The sequence below is a fragment of the Haliotis cracherodii genome, unplaced genomic scaffold, assembly GCF_022045235.1.
Source record: "Haliotis cracherodii isolate W230 unplaced genomic scaffold, xgHalCrac1.p SCAF_17, whole genome shotgun sequence".
Classification (NCBI taxonomy): Eukaryota; Metazoa; Mollusca; class Gastropoda; order Lepetellida; family Haliotidae; genus Haliotis; species Haliotis cracherodii.
Genome location: NW_027266272.1, coordinates 11,813,771 through 11,835,278, shown reverse-complemented (window position 1 = coordinate 11,835,278; position 21,508 = coordinate 11,813,771). Strand labels below are relative to the sequence as shown.

The window sequence follows — 21,508 nt, the reverse complement described above, 5'->3', positions numbered from 1 at the left end:
TTCTTTTACATGTATGGCATGCAATAACTATCTCAACGAAAACAATACAATTTAATAACATTGGACAACAAGTATCGGTACATTTATGTCGATTTGCCTTCCTGTCTGGCTGGAACAGTTGTGAAAACATGGCGTCACTCTGTATGCTTTCATTACAACCAGACTGCCAGACTCTGAATGAGAATGTGGAGAAGAATCTTCAAAGTGAACTTCCTGTGGAATAAAGAAGTAATGAATACAGTAACATGAAATAAACACATCATGATATAACATGGTGTGACATCAACGTAAACTGTTATACAGTGCAGCCGCGTTAAACTATCACACAGCGACATGAGTTAACATCAACGTACACTGTTACACAGCAACATGAATTAACATCAACGTAATCTGTTGCACGGCAGCATGAGTTGAGATCAACGTACACTGTTTTACAGTGCATTAGGGTGGGACATCAACGTTAACTGTTACACAGCAAACATGAGTTAACATCATCGTGCACTTTTACACAGCAACATGAGTTAACATCAACGTAAACTATCACACAGCGACGTGAGTTAACATCAACGTAATCTGTTACAAGCAAACATGAGTTAACATCATCGTTCACTGTTACACAGCAAACATGAGTTAACATCAACGTACACTGTTATACAGTGCAACAGGATGTGACATCAACGTACACTGTTACACAGCAACATGAGTTAACATCAAAGTACACTGTTATACAGTGCAACAGGATGTGACATCAACGTACACTGTTACACAAACAACATGAGTTAACATCAACATACACTGTTATACAGTGCAACAGGATGTGACATCAACGTACACTGTTACACAGCAACATGAGTTAACATCAAAGTACACTGTTATACAGTGCAACAGGATGTGACATCAACGTACACTGTTATACAATGCAACAGGATGTGACATCAGCGTACACTGTTTTACAGTGCAACAGGATGTGACATCAACGTACACTGTTACATAAACAACATGAGTTAACATCAAAGTACACTGTTATACAGTGCAACAGGATGGGACATCAACGTACACTGTTCCACAGCATCAAGAGTTAACATCAACTTTCACTGTTATACAGTGCAACAGGGTGTGACATCAAAGTACGCTGTTATACAGCAACATGAGTTAACATCAACGTACACTGTTATACAGTGCAACAGGATGTGACATCAACGTACACTGTTACACAGCAACATGAGTTAACACTGTTATAAAGTGCAACAGGATGTGACATCAACGTACACTGTTACACAAACAACATTAGTTAACATCAAAGTACACTGCTATACAGTGCAATAGGGTGGGACATCAAAGTAAACTGCCATGCGTAGCAACATGATATGACACCAACTTTAGCAGTTATACACAGCAACACTGTGTGACATCACCTTAAACTTTCATACAGCAACATAGTGTGACATCAATGTACACTGTCATGCGTAGCAACAGGATATGACATCAACATAAACTGTTCTCCGCAGCAACATGGTGTAACATTACACCAACATGGTGGGACATCAACGTGAACTACCACACAGCAACAAGGTATGACATCAACGTGAACTATCACACAACAACAAGGTGGGACATCAACGTGAACTACCACACAGCAACAAGGTGTGACATCAACGTGAACTATCACTCAGCAACAAGATGTGACATCATCGTGAACTACCACACAGCAACAAGGTATGATATCAACGTGAACTATCACACAACAACAAGGTGGGACATCAACGTGAACTATCACACAACAACAAGGTGGGACATCAACGTGAACTACCACACAGCAACAAGGTGTGACATCAACGTGAACTATCACTCAGCAACAAGATGTGACATCAACGTGAACTACCACACAGCAACAAGGTGTGACATCAACGTGAACTATCACTCAGGAACAAGATGTGACATCAACGTGAACTACCACACAGCAACAAGGTATGATATCAACGTGAACTACCACACAGCAACAAGATGTGACATCATCGTGAACTACCACACAGCAACAAGGTGGGACATCAACGTGAACTATCACACAACAACAAGGTATGACATCAACGTGAACTACCACACAGCAACAAGGTGGGACATCAACGTGAACTATCACACAGCAACAAGGTGTGACATCAACGTGAACTACCACACAGCAACAAGGTATGATATCAACGTGAACTATCACACAACAAGGTATGACATCAACGTGAACTACCACACAGCAACAAGGTGTGACATCAACGTGAACTACCACACAGCAACAAGATGTGACATCATCGTGAACTACCACACAGCAACAAGGTGGGACATCAACGTGAACTATCACACAGCAACAAGGTGGGACATCAACGTGAACTATCACACAGCAACAAGGTATGATATCAACGTGAACTACCACACAGCAACAAGGTATGATATCAACGTGAACTACCACACAACAACAAGGTGTGACATCAACGTGAACTACCACACAGCAACAAGGTGGGACATCAACGTGAACTATCACACAGCAACAAGGTGGGACATCAACGTGAACTATCACACAGCAACAAGGTGTGACATCAACGTGAACTACCACACAGCAACAAGGTGGGACATCAACGTGAACTATCACACAGCAACAAGGTATGATATCAACGTGAACTATCACACAGCAACAAGATGTGACATCAACGTGAACTATCACACAGCAACAAGGTGTGACATCAACGTGAACTACCACACAGCAACAAGGTGGGACATCAACGTGAACTATCACACAGCAACAAGGTATGATATCAACGTGAACTACCACACAGCAACAAGGTGTGACATCAACGTGAACTACCACACAGCAACAAGGTGTGACATCAACGTGAACTACCACACAGCAACAAGGTGGGACATCAACGTGAACTACCACACAGCAACAAGGTATGATATCAACGTGAACTATCACACAACAAGGTATGACATCAACGTGAACTATCACACAGCAACAAGGTATGATATCAACGTGAACTATCACACAACAAGGTATGACATCAACGTGAACTACCACACAACAACAAGATGTGACATCAACGTGAACTATCACACAGCAACAAGGTGTGACATCAACGTGCACTATCACACAAAAACAAGGTATGACATCAACGTGAACTATCACACAGCAAGGTATGACATCAACCTGATTTATCACTCAGCAACAAGGTGTGACATCAACGTGAACTATCACACAACAACAAGGTATGACATCAACGTGAACTATCACACAGCAACAAGGTGGGACATCAACGTGAACTATCACACAGTAACAAGGTATGACATCAACGTGAACTATCACACAACAACAAGATGTGACATCAACGTGAACTATCACACAGCAACAAGGTGTGACATCAACGTGAACTATCACACAACAAGGTGTGATATCAACGTGAACTATCACACAACAAGGTATGACATCAACGTGAACTACCACACAACAACAAGATGTGACATCAACGTGAACTATCACACAGCAACAAGGTATGACATCAACGTGAACTATCACACAAAAACAAGGTGTGACATCAACGTGAACTATCACACAGCAACAAGATGTGACATCATCGTGAACTACCACACAAAAACAAGGTATGACATCAACGTGAACTATCACACAGCAACAAGGTATGACATCAACGTGAACTATCACACAACAAGGTATGACATCAACGTGAACTACCACACAACAAGGTATGACATCAACGTGAACTACCACACAGTAACAAGGTATGACATCAACGTGAACTATCACACAGCAACAAGGTGTGACATCAACGTGAACTACCACACAGCAACAAGGTGTGACATCAACGTGAACTACCACACAACAACAAGGTATGACATCAACGTGAACTACCACACAGTAACAAGGTATGACATCAACGTGAACTACCACACAGTAACAAGGTATGACATCAACGTGAACTATCACACAAAAACAAGGTGTGACATCAACGTGAACTATCACACAGCAACAAGGTGTGACATCAACGTGAACTACCACACAGCAACAAGGTGTGACATCAACGTGAACTACCACACAACAACAAGGTATGACATCAACGTGAACTACCACACAGTAACAAGGTATGACATCAACGTGAACTATCACTCAGCAACAAGGTGTGACATCAACGTGAACTACCACACAGCAACAAGGTGTGACATCAACGTGAACTATCACACAAAAACAAGGTGTGACATCAACGTGAACTACCACACAGTAACAAGGTATGACATCAACGTGAACTATCACTCAGCAACAAGGTGTGACATCAACGTGAACTACCACACAGTAGCAAGGTGTGACATCAACGTGAACTACCACACAGTAACAAGGTATGACATCAACGTGAACTACCACACAACAAGATGTGACATCAACGTGAACTACCACACAGTAACAAGGTGTGACATCAACGTGAACTACCACACAACAACAAGGTATGACATCAACGTGAACTACCACACAACAAGATGTGACATCAACGTGAACTACCACACAACAACAAGGTATGACATCAACGTGAACTATCACTCAGCAACAAGGTGGAACATCAACGTGAACTACCACACAGTAACAAGGTATGACATCAACGTGAACTACCACACAGCAACAAGGTGGAACATCAACGTGAACTACCACACAGTAACAAGGTATGACATCAACGTGAACTATCACTCAGCAACAAGGTATGACATCAACGTGAACTATCACACAGCAACAAGGTGTGACATCAACGTGAACTATCACACAACAACAAGGTATGACATCAACGTGAACTACCACACAGCAACAAGGTGGAACATCAACGTGAACTACCACACAGTAACAAGGTATGACATCAACGTGAACTACCACACAGCAACAAGGTGGAACATCAACGTGAACTACCACACAGTAACAAGGTATGACATCAACGTGAACTACCACACAGCAACAAGGTGTGACATCAACGTGAACTACCACACAGCAACAAGGTGGGACATCAACGTGAACTATCACACAGCAACAAGGTGTGACATCAACGTGAACTCTCACACAGCAATAAGGTATGACATCAAAGTAAACTGTCAAAGAAAGCAACATGGTGTGACATCCATGTAAACTGCGGTAGGATATGACATCAACATTAACATGCAACATGTTCATATATCAACGTTAGCTGCCATGCATAGCAACAGAGTGTGGCATCAAAGTAAACTGTCACACAGCAACATACCGACGATGATAATTTGGTAATCAAGGGGTAATTAACAGACATCTAGAAGAACACAAAACTGACCTTACTTTGATGTTAGCTAATTAAACCCTCTCTCTAATAGCTAACTCGTGCATTGCGATTCTACTCTTCAACTCGTACCGTATTACCTTTCCAAAAGTAAGGGATAATCTTATTCCAGTATCTAAAAAAAACGTTCACGTCACGTGGTAATCAATTCTGAAACCCGACGCCAATACAATAGATTACTTCAAAAATAACAAACAGCGAATGCTGGAATACATTGAGTTTGAAAATTAATCATGTTGATCTCTTCGTTCGTTAAACTGTATAAAAAATATATATAAAGAAATTAATCAATGATGTCCCTGGTGACCTTTATCGAGAACAGGTGAACATTCCAAGTTAAACAGGAAACCTCACATAATCTCCTATGAATAAAAGAAGATTATAAACATCGACTGTTATACACGACTAACGTCACGATATAGTCAATACTAAAACTGAAACGTGACAAGGACGTAATGGCTGAATGGAAAAATCACGTAACGCAGACTGTTGTTTTAATGTTTTAATGTGCTGATTTAAAACCGTACAGGACATATTATCACATGAGCGATGTCTGTCTTAACGTGAGTATATCGGCTGATAGCGACTGTATTAACAAGCAGTATTGCAGGACAGAAAGGTATCACATATTCAACATGGCTGTATTTCCTTGGGGTCGGAGAGCCACGTTTCCCAGGTTTGCACGTCGGCGAGGACTAGGTATTGTCCGATTGATTGTTGTAGGAACAAGAGGGAAAGGTCAAGGTGGAAAGTAGCATACATAAACAACACTTGAAAAGATAAATAAATAAGAATGAAGGCTGTAAAAAAAAACAAAAAAAACCATCTGTGAATCAAGCGAAACATATATGAATTGCTAAATTGGACACAAGTCGTCAATAATTTCGACCTTTATTCTAATGCTAATTCTCTCAGTGACGATGCTATGTTCATTATGAATAGTCATCATACAATATAAAAGCATTCCTTTGTTGCACTTTTATTTTTTGGGTAGGTGTAAATGGTATTTAATAATGCTTTGAATAATAAGTCAGGACAGATAACGGAGAATCGTCCTTACACCACCACTGTCTGGCTTCAAGTACATCTAACATGACAGAATTACAAATATAATACTGGTTTGTTTGGAGCTATTCTAAAACATAAGCTGAAACAAAATAATTGAAACGAGATATGTCAACATCTATACAATGTGCATCCTAATGGTGATAATGTAGAAGGGTTATCTTTAATTCATGACATTCAAATAAAAACGAAACAAAAAAGACGCTAAAGCTTTAGTTGTTCCCTTTGACATTTAAACAGAGAAATGGGAATGGATACCTTTATGTTCTGTGGATGGAATAGCAGCCAGCTTGAGGGTGTCCAATGTCGGGGGCCATCGACATCAGACAGCTCAAAGCCTTAAAGTCTACAAACAGGCAAGCACATCTTAAGCTACTCACGAGATGGAGCAACAATACATTTACAAAAATACCTTTAAACCAATCTGGAACTAAATGTCTATGTCATATCACTTGTGTTGTGTTCTAGACGGCTGCTCGTCAGCATGCTGGTTATATGGATGTATACAGATAAACATCGATGATATTTTATCAAAGCGAATTAATGATCACTCACTGCTATGGGAATGTCAACGTTATGATGACTTTATGTCATACTAACAATCACCTTAACGCAGTGTCCCGTAGTGCCACTCAATCCTTCCCGTCGAGGTAAGAATTACCCGAGTAAATGTCTCTGTCTTTCATTTATATACACTTGCAAGAGTCATTTACTCTGCCATTGCGGCAATGAATCCGCCTCCGTAGCTACCAATCACGGTAGATCAACGAGTCCCATAATATACATAACCAATACTTGTGATGAAGGAGCGCATTGGGTGATGGCTTTATAAAGTCTGCAGCAAGGGGTAGCGCTGACACCGCTGCTCTTTTGTCCTCAGGAGATCCTCTGAAAACGTACATTTAGAGGCTATTTTACCTCTTGGGCTACTCGCCATGAGCCACAATGTTAAAGGCCAGGTTGAGAACACTCAGAGGTCACAGCATACCTGCAGTTGCAACATTTCAAAAAGTCATAAAAATAGATAGATACATAAATACTACCACTGGAAAAAATACACTGTTGGCACGCCGAAACTCATATTATCGCTGTCCATGGCGGTCCACTGGCCTTTATTTTGGAAAAAACACAGTTACTGGAATTCGGGCGAGGCCTATTACCTTTCCCTGGAATATTTTCCGAACAAAATTTTCCGGAAAGCATTCCGGAATTCCGGACTGAATATTGTATATATGACAGGATTAAGCAGGCTGTTAAGATAACCAAGCCATAGCACGATACTGAAAACAACATTAGGGACCTTGTCTGCTTCAGGGAGGAAGGGGTTGACAAGAGCAACGATAAAAAATGGGAGCCAACACATTATGAAAGCTCCAGTGATGATTGCGAGAGTTCTGGCTGCTTTTCGTTCGCGTTTAAGTTCTAGTTTCTCCTTCCGAGACATGGCCAGCTTTGACTTTTCTGCAGCGGTTTGCAACATGGCGGCATTGGCATCATCTTGAGAATTCTCATTACCATTGGGAACTGTTTCGTTCTCCGAGCTGTTTTTCTCCTTCTTTTTCAGGCTGTTCTCAGGTGAACATCCATTGCAGTTGGACACAACACTATATTCTGTTTTGGGCGATATGGTCGTGGTAGTAGCGTCTTCTTGAATAATTTTCTTCTTATCTTTTTTCTTTTTAGGGAACTTGTTTTTCCTGATCCTTGCTCTCGCAACTTGGTATATTCGAATGTAGATTATTATCATGACTATCATTGGAAGATAAAAGGCACAAACCGTTGAGAAAATAGTGTAGCCATGATCTTGGCTAATAACGCACACGCCGGTTTTATCGGGATCATTATTTGCGTCCTTCCAGCCAAAAAGTGGTGGGATGGATATTGTCATTGCAACTGCCCACACAATAGCAATCATTATGGTGATCCGTTTAGCACTGCGGTTACGAATATACTCTATGCTGGTGACTGCCCAGTATCTATCCATTGCTATGGCAACGAGATGCAGAATGGAAGCAGTACAGCAGAGAACGTCGAAAGATATGTGCATGTCACAGATTTCAGCTGGAAGGAACCACACTTTACTTATTTCAGAAACAACAGAGATAGGCAAGACCAGAACTGCCACCATCAAGTCCGCTACAGCCAGGGACAGGATCAGATAGTTGGCCACGTTGTGGAGATTGCGCTCCAGGATCACGGCAGCGATCACGAACACGTTCCCTATGATCGTAACCAGGATAAAGAGACCGAGGACTGTCGTAGTTATCACTAAGTGTTCAAAGCTGTGCATTTGAATGGAGAATGGAGTGAATACGGTGACGTTGTTCACAGCCTCCGTCGTAGGACCCGGAAGTCCTGTCTGGTTGAATTCCATGGTAACAAGGCTTTCCGTCATGATGCCTATGTTGGTTCCTTGTGTTTCGATAGGCTGTTACACTGATCAGTCATAAAGATAGATTCCCATTGTGGAATCTAGATATATAGGTACACACTCTTCTAGTCTCTGCCCAAACGGTAATACAGTTCACATGTTGTAAAGCACTGGAGTGTTGGAAGATAGTTCACCACGCCGGGTGGCCCAAGCCCAAGGGTTCTAGGGAGGAAACCACTTCACGGTTACGTACGGCATTCACATTTATGTCAGTCTCGTGTTGCTGTTGTGTTGCTATAACTGGTACCGGGATCCTCGTCGTGCCATCATTAGTTGCTTCCCACTCTGAAACACAGGAAGGAACATTATGATTAACCCATATGTTCATCACAACGACCACACAGAGGAAGCTCCTTACAATAGTGGTGTGAGGTAAAATTTCAAGATTATTCCAGTTATAAAGCAAAAATCACGTGTGTGTGTGTGTGTGCGTGTGTGTGTGTGCGTGCGTGCGTGCGTGCTTGCGCGCGCGTGTTTGTGTGTATCTGCTTGTACTAATCGTGACTAATTCCGGTTAAACAGTGGTAGCCGACTGAGATACCTTTTTGCAGTTTAACGTTGATATTCCACTCAGACACAGTATAGCGACTCCGGGCCGAAAAGTCCTTGTTTTATACCCTCAATGCCAAACGCCAGACAGGGTAACAACAAGTACAATTTTTAAATATCTTTTGGTTTGACACAAAGATTGAACCATCGACTTTTGGCTCTCTGGGCAGGCGCTCTATCCACTACACCATGGAGTTGTCTTTACAATAAGGGGGCGCAGGATGCCCCGTCATCTAAGGCGCCGCAATTCTCTATGCAAATTTGGAATATCTTCCTAGAGTTGTCAGCACTCGTGCAAATGGGCTTCACTGAAGTTGTCTGATGATTTTGACCTGCATCACTTTAATGCTTTCCTTCACATTAAGCTGACACTACATATGTACCGACCATCTGCAGAGATAAAGACGTAACGCTGTGCTACCAAAATACTTTTCTAAAACGAAAATGGATCGGTTAACAATATTTTGCAATGTTCAAATCAATTATCCAATTGATATACAGCATGGGGTTAGGGTGGTATTCTCGTAGCTACGGTAATTGGAATCACTTCAGAGTTTCATTTTCAACGGAAAATAGATTATCTTGGAATTACCGAGACACAAATGAACTAAGACGATGGTAGCTGGTTTACCCGTGAGTGAGTGAGTTGGGTTCAACTCCGCTTTTAACAGTTATCCAGTTATATCACGGCGTGTCAACTGAATGTGGGAGGAAAGCCCGAAGTGATGCAGGTGTTTACCCCTTCTGTGAAACCGATGAGCACGGGTATGGTGCTAACAAACCTAGAATCATAATCGGGGCGAACCGGGATTCGAACCCACAATCGTAGGTTTCTGGCGTGCCCAAGGACGCAACACTGCAGCGCGAATCGCGGCACCTTAGACGACTGGGTGCGCCCCCCCCCCCCCCCCACACACACACACACACACCCTCCCCGCATGGTTTATCAGTGTGACCGTAAGGCTAACATGCAGTTTTTTCCCGTGTTAATGACAAAAAGTAACCTGCCAGATGTACGGTTGCCAGATCCCTCATGTATAGAGCTGTTATGAGCTGTTATGTGACCATTAGATTTCATTTTTAATTATTGGTTCATGGGCGCAAGGCTTGGTCTGTTGAACAGTTTATTTCCGGGTTTCCACCCATGAGTGCACTATGCAATAACTTCTTTCTATCTACACATCATTTTGAGTCAATATTGCCTGCAGACAGTTACGCTACTTGATAAAAATGTATTATTTGGAAAACTGATGGTGGTGTATTGAAGCATTATTTGTTTTACAGTTCATCAAACAAAAGCCCTCCATCCATGGCAATTCTCAGAATATACTTGACAGCTGTTGACAAAAACTGCCTGTGGGTACATTGTTTCAAACCATTCACCACGTTTTTCTGATGCAACCGTTTCCAATCAGAGTGCTTCGATCCATCATGCTGATAAAACACAAACCGGATCTATCACTCACCTAAATATATGCGTTAAGCCTTATAACAAACGCCGCGCAGTGGCAATACAACAGTAAGTTAATACAACCAGGGCAATATACTCTGTATAGAACGCTGATATGTTTTTATATGTAATGAAGGCTAAATGTGCATTCTAGGAACATATGCATCACAGTGACGGGAAAGATAGTAAGCTTTGCAGTGTTATACAAACATAATCATAGATAACAATATTGCGTTTGACAAGCATTACATAAGAGTTATTGTCATTGAAAACAACCGTGCATTCATCTGTACTGCTTGTGATATGAGTCAGACGAGCTTATAAAGTCCCAATCTACATGACAGACGTGACTATGTACCAAGGTTGAATTGTTCCAGAAGAATACACTGAGAGCACTGCTTCATGAATAACATATTGACATTCATGCGGTTTTTTTAAAGTCTGATCACTATATCGATAGAAATGCATTATGATCAAATAATATTGTGTGCAAAACATAGTTACATAAACGCTTAAATTAATGCGATAAACCCCTTTCCAGAACCATACGAACTCTCCGCTACAAGCAAATAGTGTACGATTCCGACTAAACAATAAGCATGTGTTTATGAATCAGTCAATCAGTTTTATTTAGTACTTAAAAGGCCACAGGCCTTTAGTACAATGCGTAAATACGCATTGTACTATAGGCCTGTGGCCTTTTAAGTACAGTAAACTACGGTTATAACGAACTCAAAGGGACTTCTAATTTTAGTTCGTTATAACCGTAGTTCGTTAAAGGCTTATATACAGCATAACTACAGCAAATAGTCGGGACCAAAAAAGTAAGTTCGTTATATCCGTTAGTTCGTTATAAGAGTGTTCGTTATAAGCGTAGTTTACTGTACTGAATAAAACTGATTGACTGTTTATGAATCACTATTGTGATGACACCATGTGTCCCAAGTGGAACCATAGTTCTGAAACTACTATTTGGTTGTATGTCTGTTACATGTGGGTGTTTAATGCCGCTCTGAGCATAATTCCTGTTAATAGTCGAGGCCAGACAAATCAGTGATTAACATCATCTGCATTGGTCCACGCAATGAGGATATGATGACAGGACTCAACCAAGCCACCGAGCCTACAACCCGATCCACTTAGACGCCTCCTGCATCAAACATAGTTCGCTGGGGACGTATATTCTCAGTCTAGCATCAGTGACCCTGACAGTAGAACAGTGTTTCTGCCTTCTCACAATGACGTAGGGCGTCGCGTCGAACGCAACCTTTGACCAAACTCTGGCTGGCAGAGTAGCCGAAGGGATGTATAACTAGCGAGTATGTCAAAATGATTGCTTACATAGACAATTGATGAATCCAAATGTAGCGATAGGCACACACATCTATAATCTGGTAGGATATTAGGATGATGTGCCCAAAAACAAATGAGGTAGTTGTAAATATTTATGCAAAGACCGAACGGTCAGCAATATTGATGGATGAGTAAGTCTGCGTCAGAGGACGGAGCTATATTGAATCGTGGAGAATGATGAAGACGAGTTTAATTATCATCGGACGTTGCTGATTACCCCGTGTGATAAATGATAGTTTTATTTACCCCATAAGTGAGGAGGTACAGACTAACGAATGTAATAATAATGCCAGTACATACACATGCATTTGTACACACTGCTGAAACAACACAATGTGTACCGGTTGTAATACGTCATGCGTACGCATGCGTGTTCCGTACCCACAGTCTATATTACTCGGCAGTTTTACTAAGAACTCGGCAGTTCCAGCATGGACTCGGCAGTTTCAGTAAGAACTCGGCAGTTACAGCACGTAATCGGCAGTTACAGCACGGAATCGGCAGTTTCCCTAAGAACTCGGCAGTTACAGCATGGACTCGGCAGTTTCAGTAAGAACTCGGCAGTTACAGCACGTAATCGGCAGTTACAGCACGGAATCGGCAGTTTCAGTAAGAACTCGGCAGTTACAGCATGGACTCGGCAGTTTCAGTAAGAACTCGGCAGTTACAGCACGTAATCGGCAGTTACAGCACGGAATCGGCAGTTTCCCTAAGAACTCGGCAGTTACAGCATGGACTCGGCAGTTTCAGTAAGAACTCGGCAGTTACAGCACGTAATCGGCAGTTACAGCACGGAATCGGCAGTTTCAGTAAGAACTCGGCAGTTACAGCATGGACTCGGCAGTTTCAGTAAGAACTCGGCAGTTACAGCACGTAATCGGCAGTTACAGCACGGAATCGGCAGTTTCCCTAAGAACTCGGCAGTTACAGCACGGACTCGGCAGTTTCAGTAAGAACTCGGCAGTTACAGCACGGAATCGGCAGTTTCCCTAAGAACTCGGCAGTTACAGCACGGACTCGGCAGTTTCAGTAAGAACACGGCAGTTTCAGCACGGATATGGCAGTTACAGCACGGACTCGGCAGTTTCAGCACGGACTCGGCAGTTACAGCACGGACTCGACAGTTACAGCACGGACTCGACAGTTTCAGCACGGACTCGGCAGTTACAGCACGGACTCGGCCCAGTCACAATACGGACTCATCAGTTTCAGCACGGACTCGGCAGTTACAGCACGGACTCGGCCCAGTCACAACACGGACTCATCAGTTTCAGCACGGACTCGGCAGTTACAGCACGGACTCGGCCCAGTCACAACACGGACTCATCAGTTTCAGCACAGGTGTGTCAGTACCATACCCATGTTCTCGGGTTTCTCCACAGTGGTAATTGTCTAAGACCTGCATAACTACGTTCTCTCCGCCAACATTTAGCTGCCACACCGTCACATTACTGACATGTGTTTCCAAGATTTAAACCAAACACGGAACCTAACTCGCTCAATCACCATTTCGTATAACCGGCGAAAGTCTTCACGTCCAGTGAAAGACATAGATGAGGAGGTTGAATGCATTTATCCTATGAATGTTTTAAAATGTCTTCCATTTAAATGAGCGTAACAAAATATCCATTTCAAAGATTTTGCAAATATAATCAAATTCGCCTTTCCATACATATAACTTCCACAATTTGCTTATTTTAACTACCACTCTTTTCACATGTATACTGGAAGATATATATTTCGGAATTTATTAAATAATTCCTTGCATTAAATTTTTTTTTCTTGTGTAATTATTCCTATTATACCGTTTTCGACGGTGAATGTCAGTACCGCTTTGCTGCAGTGTAGTTTTAACCTGCTCCTCTTTCCTTGTAAAGAGGGGCGGTCGGATAGCCTAGTGGTTAAAGCGTTCGCTCGTCACGCCGAAGACCAGGGTTCGATTCCCGACATGGGTACAATGTGTGAAGCCCATTTCTGGTGTCCCCCGCCGTGATATTGCTGGAAAATAGCTAAAAGCGGCGTAAAACCAAAGTCACTCACTCCTTGTAAAGATAACATAAAAACGGCAATACATTCTTATTAATACAGCAATCAATCTGAAAATATCCGTTTTCCATTTTTGAAATCATTAATGAATAAGTTTCGGTACATTTCATCGAGATATAACACATGCACCAGGAAGTGGTCAAGGAGGATCTTCCGAATGAACCTTAATCACTGAACACAGCGAAGGAAATCTATATCATTACCCTGAACACGCCACAAATGGATTTTTTTCCAATTTCAAAACTTAAAATACATCACTATATATACCGCTTCCGGACAGACACGACATTGCTCAGTACATGGTCCTTCCTCATTTCGCTCCACTGCTTCACAACATGCGGCACATGTCTATTACGAGGCAAGAACTGCTGCATCTAAGTGTTAAATCATTTTTTGCTGCCAGATATATTTTTTTCACCTTCTGCGTTTAACCTCCACCGGAAAGTGGAAGTGGGGCTGTCAAATGCTGTTACTGTCATCGCCGAGGGCCATACGCCAGTGTATTGCATCGATAGTCTTTGAAAACAGCAGGGAAAATCTGGTAAATGTGTACTGTATCCCCTTAGCCACATGATGGGCTCGTGGCGAAGACCTCCCTGTGATGCTGCTAGTCGGACGTCTGTTAAATGGAGTGTCGTCAATGCATTTCAAGCTCCCCTGCTGCATGATCCAATACATTAGTTGAGTGTGGAGAGGGAAGGAGGTAGGCGAAGACATAACGCGTCATGGTCATGAGACTGCACACAACAGCGTCCATCTTAAGTTTGTTCATATAGAAATTGATCCAAGGAAATGGGTTTTCATGACATGGTGAAACAGAAACGTATTTAGATACTTTCCAGGTCATCAGAGCGTCTGTTTTTGGTGAAATGGGAAGAATATATTGAACTTTCAACTAATGATCCAGTTGTAGATTCTAAGCACACATTTTACACACACGAATCAAGTCTAACAAGACAATTCGTGGATGTAGTGCATCCTACAGATAGTGTTAAAATTTGAGATGATCAGGTATACAGCAGCTGATAGATAAAATCACAGTTGATGATGGTGTTGCGCTTATGAAGGATAATCAGATAGTGGTTGCCGACTGCATTGACGCTGCAGACAAGCATTACTGCTGATCAGGCAGCAGACATGGGATTCAAAGACGCCTTAGCTGGCGATACTGTACCTGATTAAGGGAATCCGCTAGCTCTATTATGACTTTATCTAGTCTGATTGTTCCTGGTAATGACAACTGCAACTGGCGTTTGTTAGACAGCTATCAAATCCATTAAGCTTACCATATTATTTCGCGGTTTTCATTTCGGATGTTTTATCTGGGTGACTTATGTTTATCGATTCCAGAGAGTTATTAATCTCACTAGAGTTGATGGAAGTTTCAAAAACATATTTTCAGGGAAGTTTTTGAAACTTTAACAAAAGAGTGTTTCGACACATAATCTGTATTATAAAGCAATATATTTTTCTTTGTTTCCCCGCATTTCGCTTGCACAGACTTAAGTCCTGGGCCCACTTGCACAAAGCGATCTTAGCGCTACGACTATTGTAAGCCTATGTTAAAGTATGGGAGTTACGATCATCTTAGCGCTAAGATCGCTTTGTGCAAGTGGGCCCAGGGCGTGCAAGAAACCTTGATCGATGTAATAACGGATCTTCAGAGTTCCTCAGGATTATGTTTCTCGGATTTCCAGCATCCACCCTTATCTCCGTATCTCACCAAGGTGGTACACGCCTAAGGCCTGTACCCTCTGAAATTGAGCTGATACGTAACATAGCCTGGTGATAACCCTTACTCATCCTACACAGACCCGTGAAGATTCCGGGATAGAATAGGTCTTCAGCAACCCATGCCTGCCGTAAAAGGTAACTATGCTTGTTGTAAGAGGCGACTAACGGGATCGGGTGGCCAGGCTCGCTGACTTGGTTGATGCATGTCATCAATCCCAATTGCGTGGATTGATGCTCATGATATTAATCACTGGATTGTCTGGTCCAGACTCGATTATTTACAGACCGCCGTCATATAGCTGGAATATTGTTGAGTGCGGCGTTAAACAACAAACCAACCAACCAAGCAACAACTAAAACTTCCTAATATTGCAACATTACATTAATCAACCTGCCCACTATTTGCAACGTTACAATAATAGAATTTTCTACTATTGCAACGTTACGGATATTATGTTACAATAATCGTTAAGAAATGTACGTACGAGAATAACACCCCAATCCCCCTCCTGCATAATAATAATAATTATAATAATAATAATGATAATAATCTGGATCTGCCCCCGTGTAGGGGTGATAATTCAATGATGTTTGCACTCGTGAGGTCTACTGTATGTCATGATGACCATCATACAATTGGAGTTTAAACAGTTCGACGAGTAGGCAAACATTGTATTTATACACCGATATAGCACAATGGTGATTGAGGAAACCATTCCGTGCAAGCACCAGGTTTTTATACACTAATCGATACAATCATATGATACGAAATAACCATCTCATTGAAACTGTTGATTGCAACCGGACTGTATGAAGGAGGAGCACAATGCGCTTATTACAAGCATTGGCATCACAAGAAGTAGCTCGGAAAAGACCCAAATATACACTTTACAGAGTACGGGGGATCTCAGCCTTAACCTAATTTCACAAGCAGACACTATGGGCGCACTTCAGATGGGTGGAAATGGTCAAGAGTGGGACTGACTACGCCGTGTGTCGATTTCTGATAACTCCGAGAACCTATTCAGCCCAAGGGGGCACTGGCTGTTTGGTTTGGAAGGAACAAGTATTTGCCTTCCCCTTTACAGCTGACAGGGACGGTGAAATGGGACACACAACGGCGCTTTGATAAACCCGTCAGTCGCTGGAACCAGCAACAGTCCAAGGCCCTGGTCAATATGGTCATCTGTGGACACCGTGGAGTGTGTCGCTGCCACGAGGCGACAGCTGCTGCGGCTCCATTGATGAAACACAAAAGCTGCATGAGATTCAGGTCCAGACGTTCACGTTGCTGGAATGTAGCTCAGGGCGCACTTGTCTCCATGTCTGATGTTGTTTCATGCTTATTGGTTTGATGCACTGGGCTCTTCGACGTTCACGACCGGCAACGCCATGAACGTACCGCCGTGCTGTCTGTTTTCAGTATGGATCAACTGTGCACCAGATATCGCGATTTTCAGTGATCCACTGCTATTTTGCCTTTTACGCCCAATGGAATCTGTTTCGTGGGATAATCGAGACTGGTTATTCTCTGGTGTTGACGTTTTATATGTTTTAGTTCATGCCAACCATGCAAACTTGAACCGTTGAGAACGTTCGTGTGCGTACAAGAATTAGTGCGAATGCACGATATATAAATATGTATTATCTAAACTGACAAAAGAAAAAAAGCATATGTTTATGTTAAACATAAACTAACAAGAAACGGTTATACATATTCGGAAGTGATGGATTTGATACGGGTATCATAGACGATGTTACATTCGTCATATCAATGAGTATCACAAAACAGGCGACTGTTTTCAACCTACTAACGTTTGTTATTCTTTGTGTATCCATGTTTACTTTTTTGCCAGGCATCTTCAACGCATATCGATGTACACTCATCAAGCTCAGCCTATGTTGGTATCGGAGACACAGTCATGGCTATTTCAGAGAGGTGATAATACAGGAATGTTGAAACTGAATCACAGATACTCTTAGACCTATGTCAGCAGCTCTTACAAGGTGTCTGCTCGGGTAGATGATCCTATGAATAGCTGATGCCTGTTGAGAGGGAATATTAGTTATGGTGTCGCGGTGAACGTCTACATGAAATTGCCTTCCCCTTTCAATACATGAGGACCGCCTCCGTGGTCTAGTGGAAAGAGCGTCTGTCTGGAGAGTGGGAGGTTGGGTATTCGATCCCCGGCCACGTCAAAAGATTATATTTGTTGTAAACCTGTCTAGCGCTCGGAATTAAGGGGCTGAAACAAGAACTGGTCAGCTCGAAGTCAGTGTACTGTGTCTGAGTAAGGTATTCAAGTTAAACTGCGGCATGGTATCTCAGTGGGCCAGCACTCTAAAATCGACATTGGTCCGGACCTGTACCAGCAGACAAACAGACGCACGCACGCACGCACGCACGCACGCACGCACACACACACACATGCATGTTTCAACCCCACTTCATAATAAATGAACTTGCAAAGTACTCATGAACATCCTTGTTGATTCCAAGTTTCAGATATATATCATGTAATTTAACAGTTCGAACCCATTACAAAAATCAAATCCGTGTTCTGGGCGAGGCGATAAAGCACTTAACCTTATTTCCACCCAAACGTCCAAAATTGTCCAATGGCAACTCAATATTTATTGCTGGGTACCGTTCAAAATATAACAAAATATAATTATTATATTTCGTTTTTTTCCAATTCGATGTTTGAAAATGCAACCTTTTTCATCAGGGTTATACCCTGCAAGTAAAGTCCGTAAAGTGTTATATTATATCAGTTAAGCACTTCATGTTGATCCGACTGTCTCTGTTTTAGGGTGGAGTCGTAACCTGACTGTATGGCCTGAAAGACGCGTTAGCGATAGCTTTAGCAAGCAAGGATGTGTTTGGACACCCTGGACAACATTCATACGCTATGCCTGATTTATGACACGATCACAAACATTCGACAGTTGAACGGAATATTTCACAGTGCTCCTGTCTCAACAATAATTTCATGTTTTTCTTCGTTTCATCAACAATTTCGCTTGAACGGCGTTACAATCATATGTGATATATACATTTTTTCAGGCTCGTCAAAAAACAGCTTTTATCTCATGCTCTGGTATATTTATGCCGTCATTGTAACTACATTTAGAGTGAAGTTTAGATGTAATACACTGAATTAATTTCATATGACATTTATGAATACAAAATGAGCAAATGAACAATTTGTCATTATTCATAACTGTTTCAATTTCAATACGATGTGTTCTTTAAAAGTGTGTTAACGATTCTTGTTTTGAAATGCACTCATGTACCACCGTGTTTTTTAGTGTGCTCTTGTATCATAGTGTTTTGTTGTGTGTTCGTCTACTGTGGTGTTCTCATCCACCAAAGTGTTTTGTTGTGTGTTCGTCTACTGTGGTGTTCTCATCCACCAACGTGTTTTGTTGTGTGTTCGTCTACTGTGGTGTTCTCATCCACCAACGTGTTTTGTTGTGTGTTCGTCTACTGTGGTGTTCTCATCAACCAACGTGTTTTGTTGTGTGTTCGTCTACTGTGGTGTTCTCATCAACCAACGTGTTTTGTTGTGTGTTCGTCTACTGTGGTGTTCTCATCCACCAACGTGTTTTGTTGTGTGTTCATCTACTGTGGTGTTCTCATCAACCAACGTGTTTTGTTGTGTGTTCGTCTACTGTGGTGTTCTCATCCACCAACGTGTTTTGTTGTGTGTTCATCTACTGTGGTGTTCTCATCCACCAACGTGTTTTGTTGTGTGTTCGTCTACTGTGGTGTTCTCATCCACCAACGTGTTTTGTTGTGTGTTCGTCTACTGTGGTGTTCTCACCCACCAACGTGTTTTGTTGTGTGTTCATCTACTGTGGTGTTCTCATCCACCAACGTGTTTTGTTGTGTGTTCGTCTACTGTGGTGTTCTCATCCACCAAAGTGTTTTGTTGTGTGTTCGTCTACTGTGGTGTTCTCATCAACAAACGTGTTTTGTTGTGTGTTCGTCTACTGTGGTGTTCTCACCCACCAACGTGTTTTGTAGTGTGTTCATCTACTGTGGTGTTCTCATCCACCAACGTGTTTTGTTGTGTGTTCGTCTACTGTGGTGTTCTCATCCACCAACGTGTTTTGTTGTGTGTTCGTCTACTGCGGTGTTCTCACCCACCAACGTGTTTTGTTGTGTGTTCGTCTACTGTGGTGTTCTCATCAACCAAAGTGTTTTGTTGTGTGTTCGTCTACTGTGGTGTTCTCATCCACCAAAGTGTTTTGTTGTGTGTTCGTCTACTGTGGTGTTCTCATCAACCAACGTGTTTTGTTGTGTGTTCGTCTACTGTGGTGTTCTCACCCACCAACGTGTTTTGTTGTGTGTTCGTCTACTGTGGTGTTCTCACCCACCAACGTGTTTTGTTGTGTGTTCGTCTACTGTGGTGTTCTCATCCACCAAAGTGTTTTGTTGTGTGTTCGTCTACTGTGGTGTTCTCATCCACCAAAGTGTTTTGTTGTGTGTTCATCTACTGTGGTGTTCTCATCCACCAAAGTGTTTTGTTGTGTGTTCGTCTACTGTGGTGTTCTCATCCCCCAAAGTGTTTTGTTGTGTGTTCGTCTACTGTGGTGTTCTCATCCACCAACGTGTTTTGTTGTGTGTTCGTCTACTGTGGTGTTCTCATCCACCAACGTGTTTTGTTGTGTGTTCATCTACTGTGGTGTTCTCATCAACCAACGTGTTTTGTTGTGTGTTCGTCTACTGTGGTGTTCTCATCCACCAACGTGTTTTGTTGTGTGTTCGTCTACTGTGGTGTTCTCACCCACCAACGTGTTTTGTTGTGTGTTCATCTACTGTGGTGTTCTCATCCACCAACGTGTTTTGTTGTGTGTTCGTCTACTGTGGTGTTCTCATCCACCAACGTGTTTTGTTGTGTGTTCGTCTACTGTGGTGTTCTCATCAACCAACGTGTTTTGTTGTGTGTTCGTCTACTGTGGTGTTCTCATTCACCAACGTGTTTTGTTGTGTGTTCGTCTACTGTGGTGTTCTCATCCACCAACGTGTTTTGTTGTGTGTTCGTCTACTGTGGTGTTCTCACCCACCAACGTGTTTTGTAGTGTGTTCATGTACTGTGGTGTTCTCATCCACCAACGTGTTTTGTTGTGTGTTCGTCTACTGTGGTGTTCTCACCCACCAACGTGTTTTGTAGTGTGTTCATGTACTGTGGTGTTCTCACCCACCAACGTGTTTTGTAGTGTGTTCATGTACTGTGGTGTTCTCATCCACCAACGTGTTTTGTTGTGTGTTCGTCTACTGTGGTGTTCTCACCCACCAACGTGTTTTGTAGTGTGTTCATGTGCTGTGTGTTGTGATGTTCTCACCCACCAGCGTGTTTTGTAGTGTGTTTATGTACTATGTTTTGTGGTGTTAACATCCACCAACGTGTTTTGTAGTGTGTTTATGTACTGTGTTTTGTATTGTTCTCATCCACCAACGTGTTTTGTAGTGTGTTATGTACTGTGTTTTGTGGTGTTAACATCCACCAACGTGTTTTGTAACGTGTT

The 21,508-nt window shown here is 42.2% G+C and overlaps 2 protein-coding genes across 2 annotated transcripts in view; one reads left to right on the top strand and one right to left on the bottom strand.

Annotated features, from left to right (window-relative positions):
* LOC139465175 (homeobox-like protein HDP1) overlaps window positions 1–5,161 on the top strand; it is a 35,020-nt gene extending 29,859 nt beyond the window's left edge. Inside the window, exon 3 of the mRNA XM_071246863.1 lies at window positions 1,509–5,161. Coding sequence (XP_071102964.1) covers window positions 1,509–5,161 — 3,653 coding nt within the window. The remainder of the gene's footprint in view (window positions 1–1,508) is intronic.
* Window positions 5,162–5,845: 684 nt separating this feature from the next.
* Window positions 5,846–21,508, bottom strand: part of LOC139464894 (5-hydroxytryptamine receptor-like) — a 132,829-nt gene continuing 117,166 nt past the window's right edge. The window contains exon 3 of the mRNA XM_071246473.1: window positions 5,846–9,126. Coding sequence (XP_071102574.1) covers window positions 7,567–8,805 — 1,239 coding nt within the window. The 5' untranslated portion in view covers window positions 8,806–9,126 and the 3' untranslated portion in view covers window positions 5,846–7,566. The remainder of the gene's footprint in view (window positions 9,127–21,508) is intronic.